The sequence below is a fragment of the Phoca vitulina genome, unplaced genomic scaffold (assembly GCF_004348235.1).
Source record: "Phoca vitulina isolate PV1807 unplaced genomic scaffold, GSC_HSeal_1.0 scaffold21, whole genome shotgun sequence".
In the NCBI taxonomy this organism is placed as follows: domain Eukaryota; kingdom Metazoa; phylum Chordata; class Mammalia; order Carnivora; family Phocidae; genus Phoca; species Phoca vitulina.
In genome coordinates this window covers 24,799,408-24,816,101 of record NW_022589724.1, presented here as the reverse complement: position 1 = coordinate 24,816,101, position 16,694 = coordinate 24,799,408, and the positions used below count along the sequence as shown (strand labels likewise).

Genomic DNA, 16,694 nt, shown 5'->3' with positions numbered 1-16,694 from the left:
AGGAAGGAGGCTACTATCCCCACCCGGCGCCAGGAGAGTGACCGCATTCACGGGGGAATTTATTAGCCACAGCTTTGTTCATTTTCAACACCCACACCTGAGAGTATTTCTTAGTTGTGAGAGGTTTCATGTTTGTCAAGAATTCCCGCCCCCCCCCCCCCGGGCTATCTCCCCGACGGCAGGTAGAGGGATTTTTAATCACAACCTTACAACATGACCTTCCTTTGGGGGTCTTTCAAGAAACTCAAGCCAGTGCTACATGCCACGGCTTCTGGGGAGCTCGCGATGAAGTCAGGAGCAGCAGCTGTGGGACGAGTGAGGCACACGGGCTGGGGCCATCAGGCCCGTGGGCGGGGGGAGCCAGGGGACCTGCCCAGGGTCGATCCTACGTGGCAGAGTTGGCGTGCTACCCCCGCATCCAGACTCAAACTGTGTCCTCTCCACCCTACCCCGTTGCCTCCACTGTCTACATGGTCCGTAAACGGCCCTGCGAACACCCGGGATGTGCCCTCCAGTGTGACAGGTGGCTCTGGTCCACACGGCCAGCAAGCCTTGTCCTGTCTTCCTGCTGGCAGGGCCCTGCATCACATGCTCCCTGAAGCTCAGCTAACTTTGGGGGGCTGGAGGCACTGCCCACCCACATCTGGGGTGACACCTGGTCTCCATCTTCACTCAGGCAATTCTTGGCTGTGGCAGGCTGGGGGGCACTGCGGGTCCCTGCTCGCCCTGGCAGTTGGGGTGTTCAACCAAAGTCAAGGTTGGCAGGGTCACGGGGTTCGTTCATGGAGTGAACTGTCCCTGTGGCCAAATGGCGGCGATGGGGCACGGGCTTAAATTCCGAATCACCCCCCAGGCAGAGCATGGTAAGTAAAGTTGGCAGGAAAGCAAGCCCACCCCAGTTCTGGACAGACAGAACAACGTGCTGCCATCAGGGGCTGCATCTTCAGCTTCCTTCACGGCGGGGACCACGCGAGCCCAGGGCTCTGCTGGAAGTCCAATCAACACCACTTCTCCACACAGGGGGCGGGGGCTGGTGGTGGAAAGGAGCGAAGCACCTGCCAGCACAAAGCAGCCTCCGTGGACGCTGGCCTCTCCCGGCTGCTCAGGAATCCGAGAGCTCAGGGAGGCGCTCAGGATGGGCAGAGAGACGCGGTTCTGGTCGTGTGTCTGCCCCTGAACCCAGAGGCAGTCTCCTTTTTGTGGGGAAGGGGTTTGGCTTAACAGTGTAAAATATGACAAAATAATACACAGTGAGCCAAGCAAAGTCCTCCGCCAAGATCCCCCCCACCGCCTCCAGGGGCAGCCAGACTTGCTAGGGACGGAAAGGAGCAAAATCATCCCGACCAAAGGGACACCCAGCTACTCAGGAGCCGAGAGCCGGGGCCGGGGGGGTGGTGGGCCCGGCTCCTCCCCAACCTCTGCCTCCATGAGCAATGCTGAGTTCAGCGGCAGAAAGGAGGAAGTTCATGTTTATTTATGGAGAAAATTCTCTGCCATTGTTGCCGAAGCAGCAGCTCGTTCACCGGAGCGTGATATCAACATACTAATCACCATGAAATGCACGCGGATAGCCGGGGCCAGTAACTTCTAAATCCTCAGATTAAATGAAAAACCGCGGCATTCTTGACTGTGGTGGTATTGATGATGGTTTTACGCCCTACTTAATGTTTCTAACCTTTCCTGTTTCCCCGCTTTTTAACTCCACTTTAATTTCCTTCCACAGAGAACACAGACGTGTGTTTTTAGCCCATTACTGGAACAAGAAATAAAGCGAGGTGTGGACACCTGGGCCGGATTTGTGCTTGCTCGCGATAGTAACAGCGAGCATGACCGTGGTGGCCGAGGCTAGACCCTGTCCTGGGTCCTTCACACGACTGTCTCAGACCCCGTAAGTGCTGTGCAGGCAGTACTTTCATTACTCTCCCATTTTACAGAAGAGAAGACAGAGGTTCAGAGCAGTTAAGTGGTGCTGCTGAGACCCAAGCCTGGGGTGGCCAAGTCCAGAACGCCTCTGCACCCCTCCAGGCTCAGAGTGCTGGACAGCAAGACAACACATTCTAATGAAACGGGTGTTTAGGTGGCATTTTAGTCCTCAGCATGATAATTCAGGTTTCTGGTGGCTTCTGCAGCCTGCACCGAGCCCTACACAGGCCTCACCTATCTGTCCCATCTGGTAACTCAAAGGCCCAGCCCGCGTCAGGTGGCCCCACCTCCCCAGCACTGTTGTTTCCATCAGTCCCTTTGTAAGTCATAAGGGGCAGGGTTTGGAGTGTGACCACTGGGTCTCAATCTTGTCTTGGGCAAGACCTTTCACCTCTAGAGTCTCAATTTCTGCCCCAAGAGATGAGATGAGGAATGACACCCACTTGGTCAGCAGCGGGAACCAGTGGAAATGCAGGGAGAGCCCCAGTTGAAGGTGAGCACGTAGCAGGTGCTAAAATAAAACAGGGACGACTGTGGGCAAGGGAAAGCAGGACATCCAGACGGCTGCCTTCCTGATCCAGCACATGCCACCTCACAGCCTCCAACCCGCGGGGCCGGGCACCTGTGTTTACACATATTCACGTGGTGTTCCTGAAAACCCTAGGAGATACGTTCTCCTGTTATCCCGGCTTTAAACAGAGGGGGGACGACTTGCCCCCAGTCAGCGTGGAGCTGGGTTGGACATCTGTCTGTATGACCTTGTCCCTCCTAAAGGGGTCAGAGGCCATGCCCCTGCTTTACCCTGCAGCCAGAGTAAGCCACCCTCAGAGGCCTTCTGCACACTCACTGGGGCCACAGTACTCGGGACCCCACTTGAAGGCAGTTTGTAGAACCATCTATGACCGCCTTGCTTCTGAGAAGGGCTGACACCGAGCTCCATGTGCACAGGGATCTCTAATGGAGTCGCCATTCTTTCCCCCAAGTTTACTGCTCCCCCCACCCCCACGAAACCTATAGATGACAATCAGGTTGGTTTTTATGATTTACTGAAAATCAAAGACAAAGGGGGACTTTTTTGTCTTGTTTTTGCTATGACAGGTTTAGAAATTTGTTGTACTACATTGAATCAATTTTCCTTGATTTCAGCCATCTTTCAATAATGCGACCTGCTTCTGCTAGCTAGGTATACAGGAGAAAACCCAGAGGAACTGAGAATATTGAAATGGTTCTACCATTTCCATCTTTGAGACAAATGTTCCTCTCAGAGGAGAGCTGGTTGCAAGCATGTGACTGCTTAACAGTCGTCTACACATGCAAGACGACACTCACACACTCTAATGCCGTCTTAGGAAAACAGGGAAGACATGGGCGGGCCTGACCTCCGGTTTCATCCCAATATCTCAGCTCTCAGAATTGTCACAAGTACTCCAGGCTTGGATTTCTTTCTGTTTTTTTAGGCAAACACCCAAACTATGTGGAACCAGGCTGCCAAATGGGGTCTGGCTCATCAGGCACAACGGAACGGATCCTGATGCTGGCTCTAAATCGCAAAGAGGCTCCTTGGACACGTCCCCACACCCCTACTGGTGGCAAATAATGGAGCCCGAGGAGAGAAAGGAGACTCCGTGCCCATCCCCCAACCCCCACCTCTTAAAAATGGGGGCATTTTAAAACCTTCTGAGAACACACCTTTCAGAGAACACAGGGAGGTGCTGGTCATAACTGACTTGAAGCAGTAAACACATTCAAAGTGAGTTTCTTTTTCTAAGGAATAAATCTGAGTGACATGGAAGCGTTTTCCTCAGAGGGGCACCCCACACTTACATCCTCCCCGTTCCTGGGATGGAGACCCTGTGGGGAGCAAGCAGGCCCAGGCCCCACCTGCCCCCACTCTGGGCAGCTTGCTTACCTCTTTTTCAATTTCTGCCAGAGATTTGATGGTGATTCCCAAGAGATCAAAGGGCTGCATCTGCAAATACAGATCAAGTCATCCTTTTAAACGGCTGGAAAATGCTGTTTCACATTTGCTTTTATGCTTAACAATTGTGACACCTCAAACCTCCCTATGTGATCTAGCATTTTCTCTACCCTCTTTCAACAGGAAACCCACCACTGCAAATCTGTAGTGATTACACGAGCAAACATTCCAGAAAACCTGGCCGACCCCTGCTGAGTCATCTGTCGGCAACACCTGGGAGGTTCCCAGCCCTCCTGAGGGACAGTGGCAGTCACTGATGACTTCCATCTCTCCTTTCTCCCTGCCCAGGCCAGAAGCCGGTTTGCTCCTTCTGCAGCTAGGGGGACGGAGGGGCACGAGGCTTGGCCACAGCCGCCTTGACCGTGGCATCCGTGTGGTGGGATGGGTCTAAGGAACCACGGGAGGGAATTCTAGGTCTTTGAAGATGCAAGTGAAGGAAAAAAACTGCCCATCAATGGTCATTTGAGAACTCAATGGTGGTGAAAAATGGTATCACTGCATTTTAATGGGGGTTTCTATTATTTCATGACGATGGGAGCCTTCTCTGAAAATGCTGGCTTTCCCCCAGCCAGCAGAAGTCAAGTACACGAGGCAACAAGTCAGCTGGAGGCGCAGAGAGGCCGGGGCTGGATGCACGGTGAGAGGTAAGAGGGCAGCGGGCACCCTGTCCTGGAGGCCTCTGCTCTGAGCCTGTCAGCGTTCTATATTCCCGAGAGGGGCCAGCAACTGGCACCCGAGGACGAACAGGTGAAACCGGGGTCCCGGACAAAAACCCCACCATACGCAGCCTTGCGGGCTGTGGGCTGGCACTGCAGAGCCCACCTGGCACTCCAGGGACCCTCTCTGTGCTTCTGAACCACAGCCCAGAGGTCAGCGCAGAGCTAGAGCCCGAGCCGAGCCTGCGGGGATTTCCTGCAGGTGCGGTAGAAAGGCCAGCTCCCGAGTCCACGGACCTGGGTTCAAAACAGGGCAGCTGTGGGTTAAATCGCCGCATCACTTCCTCTCCCGCTCAGAGCGGCGTGGCTGGGTTCTCCTGGCTGGGCTGCCGGAGGGGGAACGAGGAGCGCTCGGAGGTGCCCCACCCGGCTTGGCCCGAGCTGCCCGCCTCGAGCACTTGCTGAAGTCGGCAGCGCTGGGCAGCGGCACATTTACGAGGGCGATCTTGGGACAGGGCCATCGAATGAGGCACTCAGCTCCCGGGGCTGCCCAGCCGGTAGCCACAAAACAGTTTGGCTCTCTCCTGCTGCCAGCCCGAGTGACGAGAACGGGGCTGCTTGCCCGCGACCAGCAGAGGTCCAGCTGTTGCATCATTAGGCTCTAACTGCCCCACTAAACTTTCCCGACTGGAGCTGGTGCGCAGGACAGAACAGCCTCTCCGAGGGAGCGGGGCGGGAGAGGCGCCAGCGTCGCCATGGCAACGCGGCCAAGTGGCGGCGGCTGAAGTTACTCATGCTCCGCATGTCACGTCACAAGCATTTTTCAAGATTAAGCTGCTTACCAGAAGGGTTCAGAGGAGGCCTATTATATTTCATGAAAATGGAAACTACAGAGCAGGTCAAATCGCAAGCCGGGTGGTTTTAAGCTGGATCCAAGAAATACATTGAAGGATTCCTTAGCTGGTGCCCAAACTGGGGCCCTCACGGTTGTTAGCTACTCAAAACAAACTTCTGCGAAAAGGATAAAAAACACCCAGAAACAAGGCTATCGAGCCGGCATGGACCAGGACCAGCTGGGGGAGTGGGGTCGGGTGGGGGGCTCCCACCTGGGGGGGCAGGTATCACCCGAGAGAGGGTCCCTGGAGTGCCAGGTGGGCTCTGCAGTGCCAGCCCACAGCCCGCAAGGCTGCGTATGGTGGGCACCCCTCATGGTCTGGGTTCTGGGCTGCAGGCCCAGCCAGCTCACACAGCCCCTCCGTCATCACAGGTAGCTCAGGGGCCCCGGCCGGCTGGTGTGTGTCGTGGGGTCCCTGCGGGCCTGTAGCGAGCGGGCGACCACAGCTGTGGGCACGCACGCTGGCCGACCAGCCCTGCCATTCGGAGGCCTCCCTCCAATTCGGAGCAGAGAGTGTGGTTATCACAGAATCCAGGTTATAATGAAAAAATGAGGCAGCCTTCTTTTCTGCAAGATGTTGTCATGGTTAAATAAAAAAGAACAAAAGTTATTAACTTGAACCTGGGAACCAAGAACATTCACAACTAGTGAAGTTCAGCCCTATTTACCATCACATTTGAAAGAAAAAGGCGCTGTTATGGCTGAATCGGAGTCTGTCCGCTAGTCTGTCTCGCTCCCTCCCCGTGCCTCATCCCTACTCTCCTGTCACTCCTCGAGCCCCTACTGTGTGCAGCGTTAGCTGGAGGGGCCCAGAGAGGAAGCCCTGTCCTCGGGACGACACGAGGGCAGGGGCCTGCGGGCCGAGCAGAGGGAACACAGGCTGGGGGTGGCCGAACCAAAGGGCCATCATGCAGAACACTTACACTTTCTGGAACGCAGGAAAACTTCTCTGAAATCATGAAAGGCACACCATCCATTGCTGTAAGAGAAGAGAAAAAGAGAAAATGGCATTGGAGACACCAGCGGTGTTCAGTGACTGAGACACTGACGATACAAGCCGACGTGGGCACAGGGGAGTGGGGCCCTGGGGTGACGTGGGCACAGGCTCCGCCCCCGCACCCAGGACACACACCTGAGCACCACACAGAAGTACACACAGAGCTGTGGGGGCAGAGAAAGGGCCAGAGCCCACCCTCAGAGTCTGGTCTCTGACCTGTAGGTGGTGGCAGCTCCCGAGGGGCTGGCGGCAGGACAGAGGGGCATGCAGGCAGGGAGGGGACAAAGCTGTGCTCTGTGAGGTGGGCAGGGAGCATATTCGGGAGACATTCTCTCCGCTGAGAATGACGCCATACCGCAGGCTGCTGGGCCCACAGGAGAGGTCTAGGTTGGAGGAGTGACTTTGGAGTCAGAAAGACTGGGTTTGAATCCTGGCTGTGGGTTTCGGTGAGTTTAAGTTACATTTTAAAAGGAGGATGGCAGGCAGGGGCGCCTGGGTGGCTCAGTCAGTATCGGAGGTCCTGGGATCGAGCCCCGCGTCGGGCTCCCTGCTTGTCCTCCCTGTTCCTGCTCTCTCTCACTATCTCTGTTGCTCTCTCTCTCTCTCAAATAAATAAAAATCTTTAAAAAAAACAAACAAGGAGGATGGCAGGGCCTGTGAGTAGGGGTGTGTGTGAGCTGGAGGTGGGTGCAGCATCGGACACAGAGCAGGTGGGTGGGCCACAGCACGGCCACCATGGTTCCCTCTCCGTCTCCTAGTCCCGGGCTTCGCGGCTGACTCGAGGCGCCAGGCTGCTCGAAATGGGACACCAGAGAAAGATGGGAATGGGTCCCTAGCAAACGAAAACACAGGGTCAGTGGTGCAGTTCCTTTCCCACAGCCCGGAGGGAGATGGTCTTCTGGCCCATTCGGCTGTAGGAAGACACGGGGAAGGCCTGGTGAGGGGGCTCTCCGGGAAGTCATGTTCTCTACTTCCCCCAACATCTAAGATGGGTTTTCTCTGGTACGCAAGTGGCAGACAATTTCTTTCAGTCCTAAGAAAGAAGAGTCGCAGAAGCAGAAAGAAGGCAGGCAGGAAAAAAATAAGAGAAAGAGAAGTCTGGGACAAATCCTCCCTGATCAGCAAGCTGAGCCCAATGGCTCATTTTAAGCTATGTTCAGAATGTATTTCAGGGAAGGAAAAATGAAGCCTCCTCTGGTAGGTCTGAAGTAAAGGAAACAGCACAGCTGGACCCAGCTGCCGCCCTGGAAGCCTCCTTTCTTTGGAAGGCTACTGCCCAAGGTCCGGGCCTAGGCTCAGACAGAGACAGCCACGGTCGGGGGCCTTCTCCCATCTCGGGCCCCTGCAAGCTGCCGGGACTGCCTGGGGGAGCACCGGCTGAGGGCCAGGAAGTGTGACACTTCTCCAGAAAGGAGGTGGGGTGGATGCCCACGGTAATCTACGGCACGTCACACATGCAGATGTACGAGTGACACTGGGGCACACGTGCGTGCTTTCTCACATATGGCTGGGAAAACCCATCCTGAACAGACGACCCTTGAAAGGCCACACGCCTTCTAGAGAGGGACGGGACGGGGCCCCACCCAAGATCCAAGAAGAGGCCATGCTCCCTTCCTGGCAACTACCATTATCTGCCCAACTCCGGCTGTGCGCCAAGGCCTACCCCACACGGCACTCGGACGCCTGACCCTGACCCCCTGCCCCTTCTCGTCAGCGGACACATGCGGGCAGGTGCCACTCAGCACCTGCAGTCATTTCACAGATCGGGGACTGCTGAGGGCACACAGGTAGCAAGCAGGGGCTCCAAATCCTCTGGCCCTTCCACTGGGTATAAATGGAATTTCTGAGAACAAATCTGCCTCTTCCAGACCAGGACCTTTCAAGGTTTTGAGGACTCTTATCATGTCCTCCTGAAGTCTCCAGGCGTCCCTTCCACCAGCTCCTTTTGGTCAGACCAGGAGTCTGAAAGTGGGCCAGGAAGTGGGTGTGTGCGAGAATAGTCCAGTCAGACCCACCACCACCTTCTCCCCAAACCCGCTCCTCCCTGCGCCTTCCCACTCACCGGCCACGCGCCACCCTGCTCCTGGCCATCCCACGCTCAGGGCTGGAAGTCACAGCCTACTCTGCCTCTCCTTTAAGTCCCGCAAGCCCACGGCTGTCACCTGCCAGGGCCACGGTGCTCTCCGCTCTCTGCACACACACACACACACCTCCTTGTGCTTCTTTACACCCGCTAGACAGACGGCAGCGCCCAGAGAAGAGCTCCCTTCACACGCCCCATGGACTGCACTCGGGAAGCAGGCTGACCAAATGCCTGGTGAGTAGTTTTTGGCAAGCACATCTTTAGCACACATCCCCACCCTGGGCACCCTTGACCATTCACTCACTAGGCTTTCTGTTTTAAAGACCTTATTCATGTCTGGGGGTTCTGATGAGATAGGTCAAGAACTCCCCCTCGCTGCTAACAGTGCTTCCATCTGAACGTCAGGGTGGGTTTAGAGAACTCGTATCCTGAAGGGGAAGTAGGGTGACCTTCCATGGCCTGATCGCCCCCGAAAACCAGAGGCCCGGGGAGCACCGAGAGCAGGAGCGAGGCAGAGAGGTGGCTCCATCTGGTCCAAGGCTGGTAGCCACACCAGCGCCCCACACAGCAGGGTTCCCAAGGGGGGTCCTCACGGCACATAGGGCCTGCAAGCCCTTCACAAGAGGCCCCTTCCCCTCGTACTCCTTATGTCCACACCGGGCTGGTCTTCTGAGGTCTGCTCTCAGTGCCTCTCTCCTGCAGCAAGCCTTCCCAGAGGCGCCCCTGCCCAGGTCCCCGGCCACGGCCACATCTCCTCTCGGGCAGTGGGCTTCCCGGCAGTCCACGTATGAGTCGCCGCTGCATTCCCATGTCCCTGGCCCAGGGCCAGGCCCGGAGGTGCTCAGGGGAACAGGGGCAGGAGGGTGGCTGCTCCCACAGAACTGGCCTGAGCATGGGGGCTCTGGCCTGGGGCACATACCTAACCCCCTGAGGGTTTGGGGAGCTGCTGACAAAAGCCATGAGTTTCTGGATGAAGTCTGGGAATTGCCTCTAGGAACTAGGGAGATTAAAGCAGGGAGGAGTATATTGATCCTTAAAATTTTTTTTGCACATTAGTAAAAATTTAGTAAATTTTGTTGAGCTGAAATTCACATAATATAAAACTAATTATTTTAGAGTGAACACTTGGGTGGCATCTGGTTCATTCACAATGTTGAGCAACCACCATCATTCCCCAGTTCCACAGCATGTCCCCCCCTCCAGAGCAACACCCTACCACTCAGTACTTTCCCTCTATCCCCCCGAAAGTGTGTGTTTCTCTCTCCTTCCAACTGATGGTCATGACTTTGAAAAAGAAAGATCTAGAAAGAGAAGACTGGCTTTCTGGACCGTGGTGGCCCAGCCTCCTGCAATGTTGTGTTCCTGCCTCCGTGGGTTATGATGGGGGAGGTTTGGAAAGGCAGGTTTACCCAGATTGATCCTCGGGACCTGGAGGGCTGTAAATAAAAATTGAGGAGAAAAAGACCCAGAAAAGGGACTGTAAAACTTGGATACTAACAATAGCATTTTTGTGTGTGTGTGTGTGTATAAAATAAAAATGCACCTTTACATCAGGCATATTTATAGAACAGGTAATAAATACATGTTTTTACATTATATATATACATACGTATGTGTGTACGTATGTGTACACGCACACACAATTTCCAAAAGGCCCCCTCTTAGCTCCTAAGTCAGACTAGAGAAAGTGAGTAGAGACAGTGCACAGCCACACCCCAGTTTCTGAGCCACCAGAAGGGGGGTTCATTCAGAGGCGCCTCCTGTTCACCTACAGCCCCTCCCCCCACCACCTCATTCCCCAGGTGAAATCCTCACTCCCAGACCTGGAGAATGGTGGAGATTTGTTGGGGCCAAGGGCCAATGCCCCATGTGAACGATGAAGGTGTTTGGTGAGGGCACGCCTTCTGGTTCCTGGGTAGGCTCAAAGGTAGTTTCACAGAGCAACTTCTTGAGGAGGCTGAAGGCAGAAGACCAGAAGCGACATCCTATGGGACCACACCAAAGATAGCCCTTCTGGAGAGAAGAAAGGGAGGATGCACCCCCAAGACTGTGTGAGAAAAGACAGCTGTGGTCTTCAGGGTGCCCTCCTGATGGGCTCGGCAGCAGAGGAGATGGTGGGGAGGACCACTCAGACCCAGTCTGACCCCAAAGGGAGCTGCCTGCTGATGGGAACTTTGGGATAAATTTCCACTGTATCTTAAAGTTCATGACAGAAAGATGAGCACAGTCAGATCCTTCTCATATTCTCTTAGAAAACAGACTTTAATAGTCTTGGAAGAAAAGAAAGTGAGTCGCTAGGATCCTATGGGCTGATAGCTCCCAATGGAGCTGGCGAGAGAACAGGATGCTCTCACCCATGCATGGAGCCCCTTAAAAGGGGAGCCAATAAAAGTTTGCTAAACAGATAATCTGCTGGCCAAATTTCATTTATTTAAAAAATCTAGTATATCAAAGATTATGGTAGGCTGAAAGAATGTGGATTTTAGCAAAACATTTGACAAAATTTCTCATGTTACCCATGTGGACAAGTTGGATAAATATGACTGAACAGTGTTAAGAGGAGGAGAATCCATAACTGGTTGGACTAGATGTTCAAGAAACGGATTAATAGATTGATGACCTCAACTGACCTCTCTGGAGGGTACCCAGGGCATTATCAGTTAGTTTAATGAAGACATACATAGTAGGCCTATCTCAGATGTGGCTGATGGGGAGTCTGGGAGGACAATCTATAAGCTGGATAACTGGGAGAAATCCAATGAAGATCCCCCCAAATCGGGATCATGGTCTAAATTTAAGGATGGGATTTACTATAGGTCAATGCTAGTAAGTCCTGTACTTTAGGTCTTAAAAACCAATTGTATTAGATAGAATGAAAGACATGTGGAATAACAGCAGAAGGTATGAAAGAGACTTGTAGCTGAATGAGTCAGTAATGCCATTCGACTAACTAGAGGCGGGAGGGCTGCCGAGGTAAGTAACAGCGCTACAATCCTGGTGTGATGTGAGGGACCCGCCATCTTGGTCTGCTCTGGGCTTGAGTTTGTCAGAGGGTCCTCCCATGTGGCCTACAAGGAGTCCCAGGATGGTGGGGGACCTGAAGCCAGACCACACGAAGAGAGGGGAGGAAACCATCAGGCCTGATGCTCCAGGAAGGCATCATCCTGTCCACTTTTGTTCACCATCAGCCCCTGCCCGGCACCTTAGAACCCAGCGCCAGAACATGGGGAAGTGCCTCGAGATCTGGTCCAGATAAGACTCGAAGGTGAGTGTAATCAAAGGTCTGCCCGTATTCTTAGAGCTGCCACAGGGTGAGGGCTAGAGGCATGGTTCCTTCTCTAGATGAGACGAAAGGGAGGATGAGCAGAGCTGGCTGAGCAGGGTCCCGGCAGGGGCCACGTGTGGGGGAGCTCAGGAGAGATTTTGTGTGTTGGGTGGAAAGCGGATCTGTGGGACTGCTGAATCCCCTTCTAATTCCATAACATCCATTTCTACTCTCTTTATCTGGGCAGCCATTCCATATTTTAAAATATCTAGAGATTTGCCAAACATAATTCTTAAAATCAATGGCACACATTTTTCATGTGTTCCGAAAGAGTGTTCATAAATCATCTCCATCCTAGCTTCTCATGGGGGAGCCACGTTTCCTTCCTTCCTTTCTCCCCTAGCTGAAGCCAGTATTTTGTCTTCACTATTCTTTAGTGCTCAGAGACTGTGACACTCTCTCTAGCCTTCAGTCTATTGCCCAGTCTACTCAGCGGGACATGCGCGGGGGAGCTGGATGGAGAGTCGTGAGCGAAGGGTCCCTGCTCTCAGAGAGTACGTTTTCATCTCCCAACCTGCCCTCCCAGTCAGCCTGGGGGATCCCAGATGGACACCACCTGACCAGTCTGCGGTCATGACCCAGAAGCAGGGACAGCGCCTACAAAGCTAGCATCCCTGGGGCACACGGCAGTCGCCTCTCCAGGCCCCTCGGCTCCCAGTGTGACATGACACAGGCCGCCCCCAAACCTTGGAGGTAACAGACCTGCTCCCGAGGCCCAGTTCTACAAAAGAAGAGAGGAGGACAGGAAACCCACGTTTGCTGGCTGCATACTAGGTAGTGAACATGAACGTGCATGGAATAACTTCAGCCTCAACATGATCGCTTGCAAGTTATCCTCGAGGAAGGCGAGGCTTAGAGCAGTCAGGTAGCTTGCCGGGGCCAGGAGTCGAGCACCGAGTTGGGCTGGTGGTGGCGGACGTGCTGCAGGGGTAGGGTGGGAGGGCGGGCCTGGCACGTCAACAGCCTGGGCCTTCCCTCCAACTCCGCGGGCATGAGCGTGTGGCCCAGCGGGCCGCCCCACCACCGTGAGCCTCAGCTACCCTGTCTGTGAAATGGGGAGAAGACGCAGCTCTCAGGAGCCTGCATGAGGGTGAAAGGGGCCACAGTCCAAGAGAGGGGAGGCCCGCCGGCCGGCAAATGCTGGTGTCCGCTCGGACCTAAAGCCACATCCAGGCAGCCTTCCTTTTAGTACCAGGACACTGTTTTCTTCTTATTATTATTCCTTTTTTTTTTTTTTTTTTATTTTGTTTTTGGTGGCAGTTTTAACAAAGCACTGATCCACGGCACGGAGAAGCACACAGCAGATGAGAGCAAGGACGTGCCGCGGGCTCCGCAGTGCAATTAGCATTCTCCTAAACAAACGAGCTTCAACAGAGCTGTAATTAAGCAGGCCTGTAATTAAGTATATGCCCTTTATCATAACGATCATGCTTAAAAATGGCATGATGCATGGAGCTCTGTTATTAATGCTGTAATCCCAAACCGAAGTGCGAGTACATAGAAATCAGCGTGTCAGGCCTGTCACCGGAGTGTTTGTAAAATACATTAAAGAAAAAAACCAGGAAACAATGAGCTCATTCAACTGTTCTTTTTACAGTCAAGCACTACAAGTCAAGAGGATGGTGAATGCTTACAGAATCTGCAGGGTTTAAACAAATAAAGCTCTAATCTGCTACTGTATTAATACCACCCCTGATTTTAAAGAAGGAGGGGGGATTTCTTTTTTTCCCCCAACTGACCCGAATACCTGACTTTGCTGTTCTCAGGGAAGGAGTCCAATTTGCATGCTGTATTTATTTGGACAGAAAATTGGACTCCTGCTTGCACAGACAGCCCTGCTAGGACTCTGTAGGAACTCTGCCTGGCAACGGGAAAGGGTTGTTATAGTTCCCGTATCTTTCCTTCACGGGGGAACTATAATTGTACTTGCCAAGGCAGGCCCCTCAGAGCCATCCCTTGATTCTCCCCCTGACACGCACACTTTCGGATTTCCCTGGGCTCGACTCGAACCCACCACTCATTCCCAAGGGCTCCGGACCCAGGGCCACCCTACTGCCTTGGGATACCCACAGTTGCTCAGGGCTTTCGACCCCTTCCCTCACTGACATCTCAACGAGGAAATACTCCAATCAATGCATGTGTTACTTTCAACATGCTTGATAACGAGTCTTAAAATCATGTGGCAAAAAAAAAGTAATATTAAGAGAAAGAGACTCCATGACCAGCATCTCAACTGTCATCTGCTTACAGCTGTCAGGCGGTGTTACGTGAACCGGAGTCACAGCCCCTCAGAAGTACTTGCAGGAATGGTGGTGAATGATGTGTCTTTATTGGCAGGTCGTCATTTTTAGGATAAAGTTAAATGCAGCTGGAATCGGGGGAGGCCTTTAACCCCGGCGACTTCCTTGTAAATTATCAGCAACCTGGCTCTTTCTTCTCTCCTTTCCTGTGGCTTCAAAAGTCCTTTACAATTCGTGATGGGAAAGATGCCAACACCTCAAGATCTCAAGGCCGTTTCTCAAAACTCATTCGCATACCGAAACACCAAGCCTGTTTTGCTTTCCTGGTGATTTTACTTGGGGGACATTCCTTGGAAGATATGTGTAGGTACCTCCTAGATTGTCTGCTCGGTGACATTCCAATTGAGTCCACACTAGGCCAACAACTTCCTTCCAGATCCCCCAAGTAATTTGTTTTGCTGGCTACTCAAAAGCCAGAAGAACGGACTTATCAGCCACGGTGACCTCCCGAGGCCCACGGCACCGTGGGGAGCAGGGAGTGGGTGCCGCAGCCAGACACGTGTGAGCCCCGAGCCGGGCTCAGCCACTTGCTGGCTGTGGGGCCTCGGGCAGGTCACTCAGCCTGAGTCAGACTTGCACCTGTCAAAGGAGGAGGACCACGGCTGCAGCACGGCCGCGGGGCTGAGCCTGCGGAGGAGAGGGGGCCGAGCACGGCCCGACCTGCAGCGGGTACTCCGCGTGTTTAGTTACGGGCCATCCACAGCCGCCAAACAGGCCCTGCTTTTCAGACGCGGATTTGGGCCAGGTCCACCTTGGACTTAGAAGTGTTTCATCTCTCGGTGCCTCTCTTTCCTCAACTGTAGAAGGAAGGAAATAATCCTGCCTCGCTTGCTGTGACGTTTAAAGGAGATAAAACAACTCCCTGCACTCCCTGCTCATTCTCACCGTCATCACGAGTTGGGGAGAATGCCCTTCCAAGGATAGACCTTTTGGGTGCTTGACCTGCTTTTACATCGAAACGGAAACGCAGCCACATTAAATTCTGTAACCCATGGGCTGGGAGTCCCCATCCAGAGGCTTCTGGAGGTGTGGAAGCAATGCCTGCCCAGGACTACCTCAGAGGGTCCCCCTGACCATGGTCCTCCCTGGTGTCTGCCACCTCTGGGGTCACGGGTCAAGCTCAACTGTAGGAGCAAGACCCATGCTGGGCCCAGCCTGCTTAGCATCCCCCGGAAAAGAGCCCCAAAAGCAAAGCGAAGAAAACTGCCCTGGGTGTCAGGAGGTTAAAATGCCAGTCAGTCAGAAATGCCATACTCTTCAAAATAAAGGTGGCTTCACCCCACAAATGAATATTCTCTGAGGTTTTATTAAGTGGGGAAGCCTCCCCGTCCCCCATACAGACCACCTGCCAGGAAGTGTCACTTTAGCTGTGTGGTCCACTTCATGTCTCCACATCCCCCGTATCCTGGGAGGAAACTGAGGGCCCTGTACTCCCCCATCTTCCTTCCAGAGCTGCCCCTCGGGGGCCCGGAGGCTGCTGTCTGAGCCGCGGGAGCTGGGAGGGCAGGAGTCCCTAGAGGCAGGGCCACGCACGGCTGCCCACACCCCACAGCCACGAGAAACTCCAGGTCCACAAACAAGAACACTCTCCCTGCACTGCAGAAATGCTTTCTAAAACTTCATGAATATTTGGCGCCTTGGGGCAGAGACCTGTTGCATTTTGCCCACAGTAAAGATAAAATCCAACTAAGTGCCACCTTTCCACGTGAGTGACAAGGTGCGATTGTTGAGGCCTTGCGGGGAAATGACCACGGGCTCACGCCTGCCGTCCCACAGTGCAGCACACACACAGAGACCCCTAAGCGAGCCGGAGAACAAGAGGGGCTCTCTAAAAGTAGGATAAGAAGCAGACCGAGGGGGGCGCCTGGGTGGCTCAGTCGTTGGGCGTCTGCCTTTGGCTCGGGTCATGATCCCACGATCCTGGGATTGAGCCCCGCATCGGGCTCCCCGCTCAGTGGGAAGCCTGCTTCTCCCTCTCCCACTTCCCCCTGCTTGTGTTCCCTCTCTCGCTGTCAATCTCTCTGTCAAATAAATAAATAAAATCTTAAAAAAAAAAAAAAAAGAAGCAGACCGAGGGGGCCAATGAAGGTTTGCTGCTATTAGGAGTGACCACACTCCTCCAGAACACAGGCGTGGTCTCAACAAGTAGTTTAATCCACAGCCGGTCGTGGCCGGAGGCCTGGCCTCTAGCTGTGCAGGGTCCGAGTGGCGGGCGGAGTGACAGATACCACCGCTGCTGGGGGGGTCCCGCCGCATGGGCAGGAAGGTGCGCCCTCCCGCCCCTTACAGGCCCTTCTTTGTCTTCTCAAGACCATTGCACACACAGGCAGTCCCGACTCAGGATGGTCCCACTTACGAGTTCTCGACTTCACGATGGTGCAAAGGTGATACGCATTCAGTAGAAGCCATACTTCAAACTCTGAATTTTGACCCTTCCCCGAGCTAGCGATGAGTGATTCCACCCTTTCTCATGGTGCAGGGCGGTGACAGCAGCTCCCAGGCAGCCAGGGGACCACGAGGGCCCACAGCACATACAC

The 16,694-nt window shown here is 53.9% G+C and overlaps 1 protein-coding gene across 10 annotated transcripts in view; it reads right to left on the bottom strand.

The window, feature by feature from the left end:
• The window catches only part of MVB12B (multivesicular body subunit 12B), a 263,743-nt gene that overhangs the window by 17,779 nt on the left and 229,270 nt on the right, over window positions 1-16,694 (bottom strand). For all 10 annotated transcript variants that reach the window (XM_032418694.1, XM_032418695.1, XM_032418693.1 and 7 more), the window contains 2 exons: window positions 6,376-6,431; window positions 3,833-3,892 (listed from right to left, as the gene is read on the bottom strand). In XM_032418694.1, coding sequence (XP_032274585.1) covers window positions 3,833-3,892; window positions 6,376-6,431 — 116 coding nt within the window. The remainder of the gene's footprint in view (window positions 1-3,832; window positions 3,893-6,375; window positions 6,432-16,694) is intronic.